Genomic DNA, 18,680 nt, shown 5'->3' on the forward strand with positions numbered 1-18,680 from the left:
ACGCTCTACGGTTGCTCGTGAAATGAATTCACGAAAGACGGGTGGGATTCTTTATCGGGCCGGCTATACCCAGCAATATGGACGCATATAAAGTCCGGCCATTTGCAGAAGAAAGGGTCCGGGAGGCCATCGGGGACGCAAGTAGGTAGATACGTCAGGTATGTATCGGTATACGATCGCGTTGTACGATCGTGCCGATGCACTTCGCAGCAGGCGCGCTGACGTGCGATCAAGGGATAAATTGAATTATCATAAAGAAATTGCGTCCGAATATTTCGTCCAGTTCGTACCGAATGCCGGCGAGTAGATGAGAGAGCGCCGATAGCTTTTCCAATATCGCGCTGCGAGCCGGAGACCTGCATCGGGAATTTTAAGAATCTAGACTTTTCTCCGGCCTCTCTTCGGTACGTGGACGTATATATACGAGCACATGCTCGAAATCCCATACGTATTTACACTCCGCTAGGGAACCAACGGGAAGAATTGAGGAAAAGAAAGAGAGAAAAATCGGTTTGCAGTTTGAATCACTTTATTACAATTGTCAATTGTCTGTCGGAGTAAGACAATCATCTCTCGGAATAAGAATATACAGAGTACATGTAGAAAGATTGAGTGGATTTAGTCGTAGATATTTTGGATTCATTCCGATTTTCACTTCGAATTTACGCGTGTCAGATACGATTCGGAAAATTCGGTATCAACGCGGATGAAAACGACGAATATATTCTTTCACTCAATTGAAATCGCGTACTTCTGATTTAAATCACACATGAGATTATTAAACTTCGATAATAAAATTAATTTATGTTAAATAACATAAAACATATATTTATTAAAATATTCAAACCATAACAAAATTCATATAAAAAGATTTAACACATTTTTAATGAAAGAATTATACAGAGCTTTAACTTTAATTGTGTTTGTGTGTGACGTAGATATAATTATCTCTCTCGTATGAATTATGTTCTGATATTATCTTTCTTCATATTTATGCAATTACACGTGTAGTATACGTCGGCATATCGATATATCGCTTAATTTTAACCACATGGACGGTGTATATAATGTAAGCCTAATATTGTAGAACTTGCATGTGCAAGCAGACGCCATACGTTGTGCATCCTGAGCACAGGCATCAAATACCCGACACAGCTATTATACGCTCATTTCAGGTTAATACTCGACTGATGTTGTTACATCAATCTAACGACTGACGGTATCGGACATTAAAATTGACCGCCACTGAGGGCTATATCAGCGAAACGCGTTGTCGGTTCTTGTAAAGTTATTGTGCAAGTAAATATACGAGAACCTAAATTATCGAATACTTATATACTAAATATGACAAAATATCAATATTTATCTAAATAATTATTTAAATTTCTTTGCCTAGAAAATTTTCGACTTTTTGAATATCGGCTTCTTACTTTTGCAACATATTCTTGAAATGTGATTTAATTAATGATCGCAGTTCTTTATTATATTTCAAGTTATATTGAAATATTCTTCTCTTTTCTTTCACCAACGAACAAAAAATTCTAACGATATTTTTAAACGATTAAAATCAAATCAAATCGTAAAATTTAACTCATGTGCATTTTTTAAAAGCAGCCATCGATCTTAAGCACAGGATAGTGCAAATTTAACGATGATAGATTATTAAACGCTTCTATTTATATACATATATAAGTGTTTCTTCGCATCTGTAATAATTAATAATAAAGCAATAGTCTACAATTTCCATCTTTTATCTTGAATTATGGCGATTGTATTGCTACGCAATAACCGAAAGAACCGGATGTTCGCTGTGAAGGGAAAAAACCAGGGTAGGCTCAAAGGTCGTCTCGTAAGCGAGACATTTCGAAACCTCGTTCCTCTCTGTTGAAGAAGTAACCGCGAATCGTAAAGTTTCTCACCAACCGCCCCTTCGCCGTCTCCTATATAACACCCGTCTGCTCATAATTCGTAATTTCATTTTGGAATTCGCCGACTTGGCGAACTTAGCGCGTGTGTGCGGCACATGTGCCGTAACGTGAGTCACACTTCCAGGCCGCAAAAACCGAGCGAATCGTTAAGTAGTCGCGCACCCACGAAAATCGTGTACGAGCAAATGTCACGTACGTATATATATGTATATATATATATATAAAGAATCTATAAGTGATAAGCATTGATAAGAATTAAAAATACAAATAAATACATAACAATATCTTGAACAATGTTTGAATAAAAATCTAATTTCAAGAATTTAACTGATAGAAATCTGAATAATGAATAATAGAATAATGGCTTTTCACTCAAAAAAATGTCTTGCTGATATAGGTAGATTTCTAGGTGTCACAACAAAAATTTATCGCTATTTTTTGTATCTGTTAGAATATTGTCTGTTACATATAGAATTTATAGCAGCAATATTCTAATAATATCTTCTAGAAAAGTTAGGTCCCATTGCCAAATGTTAATTACTGCATTGGATAAATATGAGTTTCGATACTACAGCTAGAACGATCTTTGTGAGAAATATAACTGCCAATTATAACTGCAGCATCGAAAAATTGAGAGAAATTGTTTAAAAGAGCTAGATAGATTGGACGCGTTACAAATATGTTAGATGTCAGGATTATATATTCATTTGTTTCTTGCCGCTAATCTTTTCTGTGTACCACAGCCAAACTTTATAACAAGTATGATTGTGATAAGAATTAAAAATACAAATAAATACATAACAATATCTTAAACAATGTTTGAATAAAAATATAATTTCAAGAATTTAACCGATAGAAATCTGAATAATGAATAATAGAATAATGGCTTTTTATTAAGTTGTCGCTAAAAAAATATCTCAACTGTGAATCAGAAAATCGTTACCAAAAATATTAACCACATTAAAGAATTTGTATAGAATATATTCAACAACGATATTAAAATCTATTTTCTTAGAATAATGTACACGAAAATTTTAATTGACAATTATGTAATAATTATACGCAAATATCTGAACTAGAATTACGCAATAATAATCATTACAGAAAAGAATTTATACGCCATCGAACTTCGATTGGTATTTTATTGAACGCGTATTGCTCTTTCATAATTAATATATCGAGTCTACCGCGTTAACTAGTTGATCCACAGATTTCGTGAAGTTATTAGGGTTTCCCGCGGATGCAGCTTTATTATCTCATTCGGTTTGGAATAGGGGCCAGGGAAGAGAGGCGTGCGGGTGTGCCGAAAGGCACACCTGATTAAGAATGCTTTTTTGAGTGTTTATTAAGTTGTCGCTAAAAAAATATCTCAACTGCGAATCAGAAAATCGTTACCAAAAATATTAACCACATTAAAGAATTTGTATAGAATATATTCAACAACGATATTAAAATCTATTTTCTTAGAATAATGTACACGAAAATTTTAATTGACAATTATGTAATAATTATACGCAAATATCTGAACTAGAATTACGCAATAATAATCATTACAGAAAAGAATTTATTCGCCATCGAACTTCGATTGGTATTTTATTGAACGCGTATTGCTCTTTCATAATTAATATATCGAGTCTACCGCGTTAACTAGTTGATCCACAGATTTCGTGAAGTTATTAGGGTTTCCCGCGGATGCAGCTTTATTATCTCATTCGGTTTGGAATAGGGGCCAGGGAAGAGAGGCGTGCGGGTGTGCCGAAAGGCACACCTGATTAAGAATGCACCCTTCCAACGGTGTCCATGACCCGTGGTTAGGGCTGGTGACATTAATAGCGAGCACCGCCGACGATCCAGATCCCCGCGGCTTACCCGCGTCTTATATTTAATTCAACGCCGCCGCTAATTCACTCCAACGCATATTCAATTATTTCGGGATATGCAGCGTCTTTATTGTTATATTTTTCGCTTTATCACGACTGAAAGGAACGGCGAGATTTCAGTTGTCACGATATTAACGATGTCACAACGAGAACTGGTTAAATTAAACATCAACATACTTCACATATCAAAATGCAGTTTCAACTTTCAATTAGAAAATCCTCTTAATTTTCATTATTCAGTTCAAGAAAAGTTCAAGAAATCTTTAATAGCGTATTTTTTAATGTTTGTAGAATAACAATTATATGAATCTGAAAAATCTAGAATAAGATACATTGAAAAAGTATAAAAATACGATGATTTTGTACATGTTCATATTTGACGCAATGTGTATATAAATAGTATCTCTTTATCATAGATTTACCGTCTGCAACATCCAGGCTTTCGGCATCATTAACATTATTTCCGGTCATTACTATAATTTTTTTAAACCATCAAATAAATACTATATATCGCGCCATAACTATATAACAATTGTTAAAGCGCACGATTCTGGGTTTAATCTAAGAATAATTTTTTAAATTGGCACTTGTATCACTCTCAAGCTTTCACAATCTTATTTAAAAGTGAATTCAACGATTGCGAATGTTCAGTAACATCTCGAGTATCGATCAAAGTACATTCACGAATGGAAGAAAGCGGAGACATTCTATTGACAAAGAAGAAAAAGTATCTATTTACAAGTCGCGTCGCGAATTCTGTTCATTCTCGGTGTTGGCGTGATCAAGGAAACCAGAGTTTTAATTTTCCGCCCCAATGGTTCGCCAGCAGGAGAATCAATGAGAATTAGAGAGTAGGGTAGCACCCCGGCTTTTACCCTCGGACGAAAAGGAATACGTTGTTATAGAGGATGGCGAATCGCAGGAGAGTGGAAACGCGTAAAAGGCATGCTATCGCCTTCGCCAAATGTCTACTTATGTAAAAATACATATATAAGTACGTACCGTATTTTTATATTTTTTATTCATAGACAATATAAAGTAGATCGAAGTAAAATAGATACACACACACAAATGGTTTCATGAATAAATATTTTATATTCATATCTCCAACGGAAATACGTTTAAATCCGTAATAATCTGCTGCGTCAGATCCCGTTCTGATATTTTTAGTTCATACACCTTCTAAAGTTGTTCGTCATATATATAGTTGAAGCAGTTTTTTTCGGAAAGGTCACCCTTTGCACCTTTGGGGCCAGTAACTCGGAAGATCTTCCGGCACGAGAGTGAGAAATTTAATCGCGATTCGTTCGTACGATTAAATGTCACCGGTACCATACACGCGAGACCGGCACATGGAGAGACAGACACAACGGTGTCTCGGGAAATGAAAGGGTGCAAGACGAAGCAACGCAACGCGTCATGCGTGCACGCGAGAAAGATGGAGAAAGAGAGAGAAGAAAGAAAGATAGAAAGAGAGAAAAGGGCAGACGAGGACGAAGGGTAGATCAGCGGGGCCCCAGATTTCCCCAGTGATTGTCTCGCAAAGTCTCGCAGAGTCTCGTCAGACCATTCATCGGCGACGTGCCGAGACTTCGAGTCTGGAAGGTTGCAGTCCTTCTCCGCTTAAACCGTCGCCCCGTCCTTTTTCAATTCCCGAGAACGAAGAGGCAAAAGCGGATCGCTCGACGTTAGCTGGCGTGTATTTTATCCCGCACGACGGTCCTGTCTCCTCCTACACCTACCTGTCTGTCTCTTTCTCTCTTGCTCGTCCCCTTCCCATGTTCCCCTCTTCACCGTTCATCCTTTGATGATGGAATTGCCAACTGGCCGATAACACTGATTGAAAAAAAGGCTCCCACACAAAATCAAATTTCCAGCTACGAGCACCCCCGGTATAGCGGGGACACCGCGATACCGATTGCTTTGATCGCTATACATATATGACCCTCCGTTATGAAATCTCTCGCGACCGCCCTAAAACCTGTTGGAAATTACTGTTATCGAATGAATTTTATTCAGAGTAATTCTGACATTTTAATCACGCAATTGTAATTACGATGTGCTTTGACGTGTAATCTTAATAGCGGAATAATATTAATGCCATTTGATCGACGGTTATAATGAAAGAGAGGTCGTAAAAATTATAGTAAAATAGTTTATTTATTTATTTATTTATAAATATTTATTTATTTTGTAAATATTTCGAATTAGAAATATATATTTTACGTCAGAGATTTCGACATTGTTACAACGAAACAACATTGGAAAATCTATTCGCCACTGGATTACAAGTCAGGCTTTCCCCTTTGATTAACGGAAGCCTCGCCGGCCAAAGAAACGATTTACATCTCGGCGAAACGCGGCGAAATTTGCGAAACTGGTCAGCCGGCCGGCGAGGTCGGCGCGTATTAATTAGAGACCCGCCCTTAAAGTACCGGCGAGGCCTTAAAGTACGGCAGCTACGGTCTGGCGAATTCACTGCTCGGATTTCACGTAGTCAGACGCGGGTTTAGTGCGCTGTGGGGGTAATTATTCAAGCGGCATCCCTCGTGGCGGGCGAGTCACGCGAGGGTACGGAGGGCGCGGGCGTGCCGTGAGGGCGTGAGACGACGTGGCGGGGTGGGTTTCCGAGCGCGTCATCCATCACTCCCTAACGTACGCATGTACCCGCGAGTGCCCCCGAAATAATTGAGCGAGAGCGGCGCGGAATCGTTTCTTCTTCCGGCGACGCCAGCCATTTTCGTTCACATTCGAAAAACCAGAGTCTGGAACAGAGAATGAATAGAAAATATTAACGCGTTTATTCGCTTCGACTATCGTTAACATTTTAAAGTTATATAATTCTCTGATGATGATGTGTGATATGAATCTGTATAACAATGTAATCGTTTCCATAGATGTATCTTTCCCATGTTTATATTTGTAGAAAAATAAGACTTTTCCGTTTCTTCGTGCACGATAATCAATCGAGTGGGCATAATAGCGGCATTAATGTTTCTCAAAGAGATTTTCATTGCAGTGGCGAGAATCACAGATCGCGAAATCGTAGGGAGGAGGGCGAACTGCGGTTATAATATTGACGGTGAACGTTTCCGCTTTGATCGCCCCTTCCTAGCTTTTATTATTTCGGAGCGTACGATTAGTATTCTATAAAAGAGAGAAAGAAAAAAACAAGGGAAGAAGACATTCACTATTGATTTTTACTGTCTGTAAGAAAACAGGATGTTCGAAAATGTTGCGCGAAAGAATCTTTCGTATTCGGGTAACGACGATAATGAGTGCAATTAGCACGCCTAGACGATGAAGCAATCGCGCGAACAGCCGACTCGATTATCGAGTACGCTCGTTCACGACCTGTTTCACGCTTCACGAGCTGAGGCAACCGTGCCATTCATGCCGCGCGATTCTAATAAAAGAAAGGTAGAAGGGATTAACGTCTTCATTGACGTGAAAGGTAAGACTCTCGAAGTAAAAGTAAGACGACGCGGTGTTTATTCGTTAGCACCGTGCGAATTTGAAGCGGAAACAATGTATCCGTCCTCTTACTTAGTCACCTTTCCGTTTCTCTTTATTGCTCCTTCGCCATCGACTTATCCTACAAGAGTACGGTAATCCGACGCTGCGGTTTGACCGCCTGCAAACCTGACCGGGGATCTATAGGCCTCCCGCGAAGGTATCCTCTTCCACGGACCACGTCATTACACAAGCATCAAGTATCCCTTCGAGGGAATTTTCGAGGAAAATACCTCGACCGTCAGTTTCGCAGATAACGTTCTCCGAGACGTTGAAAAAATGAAAGTAGATCGAAACATGAAAAGTATATAACTGTAATATAAGTATATTAATCGAAGAAAATTTAATCTCTCTTCGAGAAATAAATATGAATTTATAATATTTTAAATTTTATATTTTTTCCATAGTCTTTTCAAATTAATTTCAAAATGTTGGTAAAATGGGAAAATAATCAACCGAGTTTTCGATTTTTCATTTTGCAATTTGCATGAAAATTATACTAGTTATTTCGATGATTATGAATTTTGTACAACATTTTCGGTAATTACTTGCCGGATCGATACTTTTTTTTTCGACGAAACGATGCAAGCCATTACTGTTAAGTTTCTCCCAAATGAAATGCACTTTAACGTTGCGACGCTGGGACCCTTTTTGCAGCACTACAGATAGAACAAAAGGGAAAGAAGCGACAGAACGGTACGGAAAATAAAAGAGAAAAAAAGAGAGTATGCGGGACAAGTAAGGCGAGGTACATATATGTACGTCTCGCATATACTTTGCACATAAAATATACATACATCGTGACAACAAAGAAAATTAAGAACTTGAAGCAATAAATCAGTTTATGGAATATTAAAGAGAACGGAAGCAAAAGTTTATCCACGGCATGAATTTATTATGGCAAAACTGTCGTTCGAAAAACGAAAAAAGATTTATTTGTCTTAAGAGAAAAGCGATAAAAAATAATAAAATTTAAATATCTAAAAAAAAAAAAATAAAAAGAGACATAAATATCACAACGTTGCTAAACTCCATTCCATTTTTCATATTTTGTGATCTGTCGAATAGTTGCACTACCGTCTCTGTACATTTTTCCTCAGACTTTCTCTTTTGAGTTCTATAACACGTTTCCGCGCCTCTATCCCTCGGGGCATTTTGCAGCAAAAGAAACGTGAGAGCATTCGTAACATGGCGATCGAGGTAACTCTACAATTTTTATAAATAAAATCGTAAACCTGCCTTGTTTGCGGATATTCTGAATATTTATTCTCCTTTGTTCTACGCTTTTGTTTCCATTTCCGCTATGAAGTTCCTTTAGCAAGTCTATGCACGATGTGGATTTGACTTTTCAAGAATGTCGATAGAGAGCTAAAATCAACCAGCAAAGGAATCGACATCTGAGATATTGCACCGTCTTTTGAGTCCGCAAGTGATTTATTCCAGAGGATTTTCGATACCGCGTGTCTCATCTTAAATATAAAACCCGAGTAAATTAATTAAGCGAGGTAAAAAAAATAAACATGTGATAACAAGCCTTGTCTATGAATAACGAATAATATCAGATGTAAATGTATATGTCCTATAGAAATATGTGTTAAAAATGATCTCACACATTGTAAGTAATGCCCAATATATGTCTAAAAGATCTATGATGGAAAATGTAAGAATAAATGAGAGAAACGGAGTAAAATATTTTCCGACGTAATTTACAGTCAACATGGACTATTTCTTCCAATAGTCCATCCAGTCAATGCATCTTGTTCGGGTCGCGAAGAGTGCGGGATAACAAATCGGACGAACTCGGAAAATATATGTACCTATGTATTCGAAAAGCTGCTACGGCTTCGATCCTATGTAAATCCAGAAAATACCAGGCGCAATACTCGTCGAAACGTCCATTCTTGCGAACGATTCTATTTAAAATCGATTCGACCCCTTTCGACTTTATCCTCACATGCTTCAAGAAAATCGGAGATTGCAAAATACGTATTTAGATTATAGGATAACTACCGCCTCATGCATAATCCCTACTTTGTATTAAAATATTTAATAATTAATAAAACAAATTTAATTAATAGCGAACAATTGCTGCGCGAATATTGAATTAAATATTTATCTACGTCAAGATAAGAAGATAAAGTTAATTCATCCTAAAATTAATTCACAGAAAAAGAAAATAGAAAATTATTTTGAAAATTATCTAGACACTTTTGTGATTATTTAATTGCAAACACAATTAATATTGTTTTGTTTTGTCGGTACAAAGTTAACCGTGTATTGTCCACCGTTTTATTAGAAGGTACATGAACTCGGATATGAACGCCTGTTAAAAACATTCTGTCGATATCGGCTATGAATTTTGAAATCGTACGCCGCAGACCGTCGGCAACGCTGAATTCGTCAACAAAGCTCGACAGAAATTCACGTTTGCTGTAAATGGTGCGCGAAACGGTCAAATTTGAAGAGAATCCAATAGAGAATATATATTTTTACATAAATATTCAGCCATGTTTCAATTGATATGCATCAGCTGTAAAGCTGATATAAAATTTCTTAAGTTTATCTTGTCAGAGCTTTTACGGTAACAATGGGTCGTAAAAAAGTTTTATCATCTACACATGCTTACTTTCCATGTGCGAGTTTATGAAGCGGCGACGATGCACGAGCAATATCGCGAATTGAACCAATCATGGTGATGCAACACACGCCGCCAGTATTCTCACAACGATATTTTCGGGTATTCGCGTATACAAAAGCGAATAACGTCCGATAACTATAACCGAGACGATAAATATAACCGAGAGTTACGCTACTGTGACGTGATCGTAGAACTTTGCGGCGCAGGTTGTCCAGACCGTTCAACGTTGAAAATTGTCTGTAATTTTATGGCTGTCGGAGGAAAAACGCGCGAGCGTTAACGGGCTGGCGAATATGTATTACGAATTACAGTGAAAGCGCGAATTAAACTAGGGCAAACCGTATAACGCAGAGCTCTTCAGTCTACAGAATGAACTTTCGAGCGTTCGCTATGGATTCCAATTTAAATTAATTTGTTAATACAACTTTCTCTCTCTCTCTTCTCTCTCGCGTTATATATATCGCATAGTATGCTGCACGCGCTCGTGCGTATCGAGAAAGATGTGGCGCAAGTCTAATGGGAGGGTAAAAAGGGTATACCATTCCAAGGGTTGAGCCACATTCAGACTGACGCGGTAATGCGCACGAATCCATTTAGCGACCGCAACGTCTCCATCCAAGAGAGCAAGCAGAAGAGATTCGAAGGAGAGAACTAGAGAAATAGGCACGGTGCGCAAGCGAGAGAGATAGAGGGAGGGAAACTTAGCGACCGCCATCCAAGAGAGCAAGCAGAAGAGATTCGAAGGAGAGAACTAGAGAAATAGGCACGGTGCGCAAGCGAGAGAGATAGAGAGATAGAGGCTACGTTTAAAAATATACAATATATCTGCGAAATAATAACGACAGAAACGACAGATTTAATCTCTTTTTATGTCAATTTACGAAACTTTATCGCTTAACGAAATCGAAACGAGAGAGACTTGATATTAATAATGAGAATAATGAGATAAAGATTATTCTTAATTTTTAAGTTTATTCTTAATTTCATTGAGATTTTTACGTGATATCATCGCGATACGCGCATTGACAACGGAAAGAACGTAGTTATATTCCTCTCGCTTCGTCCTCGGAAAAATATTATCTTCCAAAATTCCATTTTAGTGGCTTCCTGCTGTTTCGAAAGTACCCTCGTTCTCGGAGGCAGGACGAAAAAAAATGACAAGGGACGGCGGGGGCGTGTCAAAAAGACAGAAATTGCGCAAATTATGCGAATTAAGTGAGCTCGCTGAGTAGTGACAAAGCTGCGTAATGAAGATACCGAGGAAGGCGTGTCGCGAAAACGGGGGTGACTGCGAGGCGCACGGTAGGAATGGAATAAGGAGTAGGTGAAGGGTATAAGGCGAAATGAAGTCTGCAGGGTGGACGTCGAGAAGAGAGGAGGGAAGCTGGTAAAATTCTTGGAGTCATGGGCGACGAAAGAAAGAGAAGACAAGAGGAGAAGATGAAGAGTGTTGGAAAGAGAGAAAGAGCAGACGAAAGATGGAGCGTCGAGGCGACGGTTGTGTACCAAGAGTGATGGTGTGTTGGTGGCCCGCGAAAACCGGGTGGAAAGGAAAATGGAAGAAGAGCTGCTGTTGCTGCTGCTGCTGTTGATGTTGTCGTCGTGAGAGAGAAAGAGACGGAGAGCGTTGCGTAGAGTTGGTGGTAGGTACGTATAGGAATAGAACCGACACGGTGCGCCACATGCCGCGCCCGCAGCAGCCGATGGAAATGTAAAACTGCGACAAGTCTTGGAATAAAGTGGCTGAATAAAATACAACTAAATCCCCCGTCGCGGCTCGGCTACACGCCGACCGTGGGATTCCCCGGATGGAGGGATGCGGAATGCGGCGCAATGCCGCGACCATCGCGCCTTACCGCGCCTTACCGCGACGCGACCGGCTGTGGTGCTCCTCCGTCAGATGAAACATCGGGGAAAAACTTCCTCGCGGGAATACACGAAAGGGGAAACGGCACCTATTCGCCCGTGTATCTCGCGCGATTCCTTAAATTTCGTGTCTGATACGATTTATCGGAACTGACATTTACAAATGTATATGCTGATATTTAAAATTGCTACATTGAAATCTTTTGCGCAAGTAATTCGACTGAAAAATTCTCAATTATATTTACAGCTCCTCTTTAACGAATATGAGACATGCTTTATTTATCACTTTGATGAATTATCAAATTTACCGCTCATTGGTTCTCGCCAGAATAAGAGGAAAGCAGGAAAATCTCCCGTTCTTAAGAAGAAATTCTCCTCGGTACCCGAGATGCACGTCTCCTGTCATTAATGACTAAGAATACTGCAGCAAGCAAAGCACTAAAGACGCCGCGTCTTTCAGGGGAAATATTTTCTTGTCTACATTGGTTTAAGAGGAAGAAATGTATCCGCTCTACGTTTAAAAATATACAATATATCTGCGAAATAATAACGACAGATATTTTTGAATTAATCTCTTTTTATGTCAATTTACGAAACTTTATCGCTTAACGAAATCGAAACGAGAGAGACTTGATATTAATAATGAGATATGTATGCAAAAGATTATTCTTAATTTTTAAGTTTATTCTTAATTTCATTGAGATTTTTACGTGATATCATCGCGATACGCGCATTGACAACGGAAAGAACGTAGTTATATTCCTCTCGCTTCGTCCTCGGAAAAATATTATCTTCCAAAATTCCATTTTAGTGGCTTCCTGCTGTTTCGAAAGTACCCTCGTTCTCGGAGGCAGGACGAAAAAAAATGACAAGGGACGGCGGGGGCGTGTCAAAAAGACAGAAATTGCGCAAATTATGCGAATTAAGTGAGCTCGCTGAGTAGTGACAAAGCTGCGTAATGAAGATACCGAGGAAGGCGTGTCGCGAAAACGGGGGTGACTGCGAGGCGCACGGTAGGAATGGAATAAGGAGTAGGTGAAGGGTATAAGGCGAAATGAAGTCTGCAGGGTGGACGTCGAGAAGAGAGGAGGGAAGCTGGTAAAATTCTTGGAGTCATGGGCGACGAAAGAAAGAGAAGACAAGAGGAGAAGATGAAGAGTGTTGGAAAGAGAGAAAGAGCAGACGAAAGATGGAGCGTCGAGGCGACGGTTGTGTACCAAGAGTGATGGTGTGTTGGTGGCCCGCGAAAACCGGGTGGAAAGGAAAATGGAAGAAGAGCTGCTGTTGCTGCTGCTGCTGTTGATGTTGTCGTCGTGAGAGAGAAAGAGACGGAGAGCGTTGCGTAGAGTTGGTGGTAGGTACGTATAGGAATAGAACCGACACGGTGCGCCACATGCCGCGCCCGCAGCAGCCGATGGAAATGTAAAACTGCGACAAGTCTTGGAATAAAGTGGCTGAATAAAATACAACTAAATCCCCCGTCGCGGCTCGGCTACACGCCGACCGTGGGATTCCCCGGATGGAGGGATGCGGAATGCGGCGCAATGCCGCGACCATCGCGCCTTACCGCGCCTTACCGCGACGCGACCGGCTGTGGTGCTCCTCCGTCAGATGAAACATCGGGGAAAAACTTCCTCGCGGGAATACACGAAAGGGGAAACGGCACCTATTCGCCCGTGTATCTCGCGCGATTCCTTAAATTTCGTGTCTGATACGATTTATCGGAACTGACATTTACAAATGTATATGCTGATATTTAAAATTGCTACATTGAAATCTTTTGCGCAAGTAATTCGACTGAAAAATTCTCAATTATATTTACAGCTCCTCTTTAACGAATATGAGACATGCTTTATTTATCACTTTGATGAATTATCAAATTTACCGCTCATTGGTTCTCGCCAGAATGACCGTTTAGGAGTCGAAAACGCTTTTGACTCGCAGAAATAACGGAAACGGTTCGCGCGACATGAAAGATCGCCCTTTCCGTTTCATCTTCGCAGACACATACGCTCGATACGACAGTACCTTGGGTGACCGGATGCATTATCTGCCTATTCGGACAACGTGTAAGTGTAATTAACATGCCGCCGCTCATAACGAGGACAATGTACGCAGTCGCACTAATGAGAGCAAATTAGCTCGTTTGTGCCAGTTTAGTTTCACCTCCTTGCTCCATCGGGCCGTTCTCTATCTCTCTTTCCCTCTTTCTCTCTCTACCTCTGTGCGGTCAAGAATGCAAATTTGACCGTTTCGCGCACGCCCATCTACACCAAATGTGAATTTCTGTCGAGCTTCGTTGACGAATTCAGCGTTGCCGTCGGTCTGCGGTGTACGGTTTCAAAATTCATATCCAACGTGACGGGATGTCTTTGACGCGTTATCCGCGTTCATGTACTTGCTAATAAAACGTTGGACAATGCATGGTCAACTTTGTACTTATATAAGACAAACCAATATTAATCATTTACGTATGCAATTTTATAATTAAATGTCATATAATCATAAAAGTGTCTAAATAACTCTCGAAAAAACTCTTTATTCTTTTCTTTTATTATAAACTGTAATTTAATGTTATTAAAAAAAAGGCATATTATATATATAAGTTTTTGATCCATTATTTTCGCGGCTATCATTCGCTATCGATTAGATTTTTTTTTTTACTAATTATTAAATATTTTAATGCATTACGATGCGTGTCGTTTCTATAAATACTTATTTTGTAATCTTCGATTTTCTGCTGAAACATGTGAGGATGAAATCGAGAGGGGCGAGTCGAATCGATTTTAAATAGAACCGTTCGCAAGAATCGACGTTTCGACGAGCATTGCGCCTGGTATTTTCTGGATTTGCATAGAATCGGAGCCATATAGCAGATGCTCGAATATATAGGTACACATATTTCTTCCAGTTTGTCCAATTTGTTATGCCAAACTTTGTACACACATATTTTAGAAATGATTAAATTTCATAAATCAGTATAAAGCAATGTGCAATTTTTAACCTTCCAAAGTATCCTCTATATATTTCCGAGATACCTTACAATAAATAAAAATAAATTTTCCAATTACTAAGAGATATCAGGAATTCCACGAAATTGCGATAATATTGATCGACGTCGTGTATTGTCTTTTAAATATAGCCACATTTGGGAATAACCGTAATCTATTTTTATACAAACATGGTGCAAATAAAACTATTCTTCTGTTATATTTTTTTGGGCAACCAATATCGTAAAAAGCTGGAGCAAACAATAACCATATCGAGCTTAACTGAATTTCAACACCTGCACTCATACATGTAGTATATTCGTTTATATAGCACAAAGCCCGCATACATGACAGAATTATCATAGAAACAAATTTTTTTTCTTGGCTACTATATTATATATGTTGAAATAAAACTTTATTTAAAAGAGCGCTCAACTAAAGAAAAAGATTTCTTTTACCGTGAGCTATCTGTATTTCAGTAATATTCAACGACAATCAACACACAATTACGATGATTTATAAAACTTTTATCAAGATCTTGATGTGGGGGATTTCTTTCTTCTTATAATGATCATAAAAAAATTTCAAAATCGACTCGATATTAACTAATAAGTCCTCTTATATTACAAGGAGCTAAACGGACTTTAATTATTCGCGTTTATATCTCGAAATTATTTCCAAAGAAAAAGGGATGGAAGAAACACTCGAGCATTACTAAATCGATAGCAATATAAGATTCATATTTTTGTGAGCCTTTTATATATTATAAAAAAATATCATGCAATTTTTTTCTTGTAAAACAATAGTTGCCAATTAGATTTGAGCATCAAAGAAATATTATCATCGTGTAGCGATCAATATTTTGCTTAAATTACATTACGTTCGTTTCGTTTCATCGTGAAAAAGAGCAGCCTTAATTACAGCGGGGCATTTCCAAAACGTGTTCGGCCAGCATGATGGTCGAAGGAGTTCCCGAGCTTACGTACGAGGGATTGCTGGTGATACGTCGGCCGTTAAACCGGCTTGGAAATAGTTTCCGGAACTAATTTACTCGGGGGGTCAGCGTCGTCGCCACCGCCGAATATCCTCTTTATTTAACGTCCCGGCTATCATCCTCGAAATCGCTGCGGTCGCGAGGAGCGAACTTCGAACATCGGATGTAACACCCGATCCATTCCCTGACTACGAATCAATATTATCTTTGATCTAACGTCGTCAACGCTTGAATATAGTTCGAATACCGAGAATTCCTCGCTCGAATTATTTGCAATCGAATCAACGTACTAGTGTTGCGTTAATCCCAGTTATAATCGCCGATGGAATATTCATTTTATGTATCAACCTATAAAAAACTTTTGTTATAAATAAAATTCTTTATTAGTTTTCTCTTAAAATAATCCTTTATCATATTGTATACGTTCAAAAGAAGCTTTTGTACCTTTGTTTTTAACAGATTATTCTTGTCAGCTTTACATTCTAATTTTAATTATGACTTGTTTCAGGTGATTTATCTCTACGTAACTGCGACTCCGGCAAGGAGTGACTATCGAGGTACATGAACGAAGGACATGAACTACTCGCAAGGTAAGTCAAATCTTGAAATATTACGTATTCTAAAATATAATGTAGAGATAATTTTTTTTTTCCGACAGTGTAGACAATTTTGCTTTACGATAGAGAAGGAGAAGAATGCGTCACCGATATATCTCTGTGTATCTATCGAATTCACCCAAGGTTTGTGTCCCCGTCCGATTTCCAGCCCAGCCAAGTGAGCGGGAGGCGGTCTGAAACAGTTCGGAAATTCACTCAACTAATCAAATACCGCTAAAACCGCTAAACAAGTTAGGTTAGCAATCTACGTGCTCCGAATGGTAACTTCGAACTGCTGCGGCTGCGAAGCGCGAAAACGCTCGCGACTGCCTCCGCAATCCGCACGCCATCTTCGCCCTCTCTCATCCACCTACATTCCTTAACGAGGGGAAACGACTCGATGCAGACGTGTACGGATCGCCTAATAGACGGTCAAAGTTACGCTATTGCAGGTTTTGACTTCGTTCATCATGTTATCATCTGATCGATACAAGAGTAATCAACAGAGATGCGTTAAGCCTTTTAATTAACATGTTTCAAAATATATGAAAGATCAGAGAAAATATTAAAAATATTTTTAAACACGCGGGATAAATTATATAAACGTTGTATCTTTATATAAAAAGTGTGTATTCTAGAATATTGAAAGCAAAAATTCTCTCTCTTTATAAAACAACATATTAAGTCAAACTGTATATATACTATTGTACTTCATCAAGCTCGATTATATTCTTGAAGCAAATAAATAGCCTCGTGATTTTTAATTGGATCTAATCGAAAAATTAAAATCTACGGATAATAAATGAGCAATTGAACAAGTATAAAAATGCGGAGAAAATTTAATGAGACTGATTTATTTTTCTACGAAAGCATTAAAACGGCATTACGAAAATGTTTTAATAATTGAGCACAAATAAATGATCGTACTCGTATACTCATTTTTCTCGTGATAGATTTAATTGCGCAAAAAAAGCAAGAAGGTAAAGGAGATATTAAATGAAGACATCAAGTATGTATGCACGTGCATAAAGAAGCACTCTTCTCTGTTTGATATGCGTGTATCTAGGCCATTAAATCTCCATACAAACACGTCCGGAACTATTCCATGGAGGAATTGCACGTAAAACGGACTCGTAACTCGCATTTTTTACAATCTGCCGATGGAACTATTCAAAGCGCATTTGGCGATGCTCGCCACGCCGTCTGAATCATCGCAATAAAATCGAACGTGACGGGGCGACGCGCCGTGGCCTTTGCATGACGCGCGTCTGGATACGTTTCGGGGGCGCATCTACCATTATCCCTAAAGCGAAAGGGGTTCGCATGAGTAATTCGATCGAAGTAACTAACGGCGGGTCAATGAGGAGTGTTAAATGTACATCTCACAAAATCACGCTACACCAAGCAAGAAGTCCGACCCAGTTACGCCATCGGCATTTTGGAGCATCCTTTGTACCACGCGTGTATATCTGTGTGCACCTGCGAACACCTGTAATAGTAAAACGGGAAAGTCCATCCATGCGTACGTATCGCGGAAACGCAAACGAAGTCTTATACCTCGCTCTATCTCCGCGTACTCTACTACTTACGAACACGCTAATTACCTAAAGGAATTTGCCGGCATTCGTTCCTTCCGCGTATCTAAAGACCTCGTTTAAGCGTTATCAGCGTTTCGTGAATTTAGTAGCCGTATTCCGCAAGACGGGAGCTCTATCAGGGCGTTAACGCGATAATAAAAAGGAAGAACATTACCGTGGCTATGTAATTAAAACTTCGAAGAGACCTCAGAAAGAGTATAAAATATAAATCTTATTATAAATTGAGATGAAGTGAAATGTATGCGGGAAAATCGATTGCAAAATTTATTCTCCCTCTTCATTATAGACAATTTTCCCATGATTATGCGTTATAAAGATTAGAAAAAATTATCAGCGTTACGAAATTTGCGATTAATCTATTCTACATAAAGATTTCACGGAAAACTATCATTTTTATCATAATTTCTCAATATTAATTTTCAATGTTTAAGTACCTGAATAATGAGAAAAGATGAAAATTAAACTTCTGATAATTTTTCTTCGTTTTCCATTACCCATACACATTATCATTATTATTTATAAAAAAGTGTGCGTTCTTTCTTTTTTGAGCGATATATCTTATGTAAACGGTATCAATACTTGAGTAAAGAAGAAGAATATTCGCATGAGAACAACAAAAATATTTTGGTTTATCGATTAAAAGCACCTATTTGTGCGGATTCGAAAGAGAATACAAT

The 18,680-nt window shown here is 38.7% G+C and overlaps 1 protein-coding gene across 1 annotated transcript in view; it reads left to right on the forward strand.

The window, feature by feature from the left end:
• Window positions 1–18,680, forward strand: part of LOC115235545 — a 260,661-nt gene that overhangs the window by 147,075 nt on the left and 94,906 nt on the right. The window contains exon 2 of the mRNA XM_029807412.1: window positions 16,318–16,399. Within this exon, the coding sequence (XP_029663272.1) occupies window positions 16,384–16,399 (16 nt within the window). The 5' untranslated portion in view covers window positions 16,318–16,383. The remainder of the gene's footprint in view (window positions 1–16,317; window positions 16,400–18,680) is intronic.

This window comes from Formica exsecta, unplaced genomic scaffold, assembly GCF_003651465.1.
Source record: "Formica exsecta isolate Colony F162 unplaced genomic scaffold, ASM365146v1 scaffold11, whole genome shotgun sequence".
In the NCBI taxonomy this organism is placed as follows: domain Eukaryota; kingdom Metazoa; phylum Arthropoda; class Insecta; order Hymenoptera; family Formicidae; genus Formica; species Formica exsecta.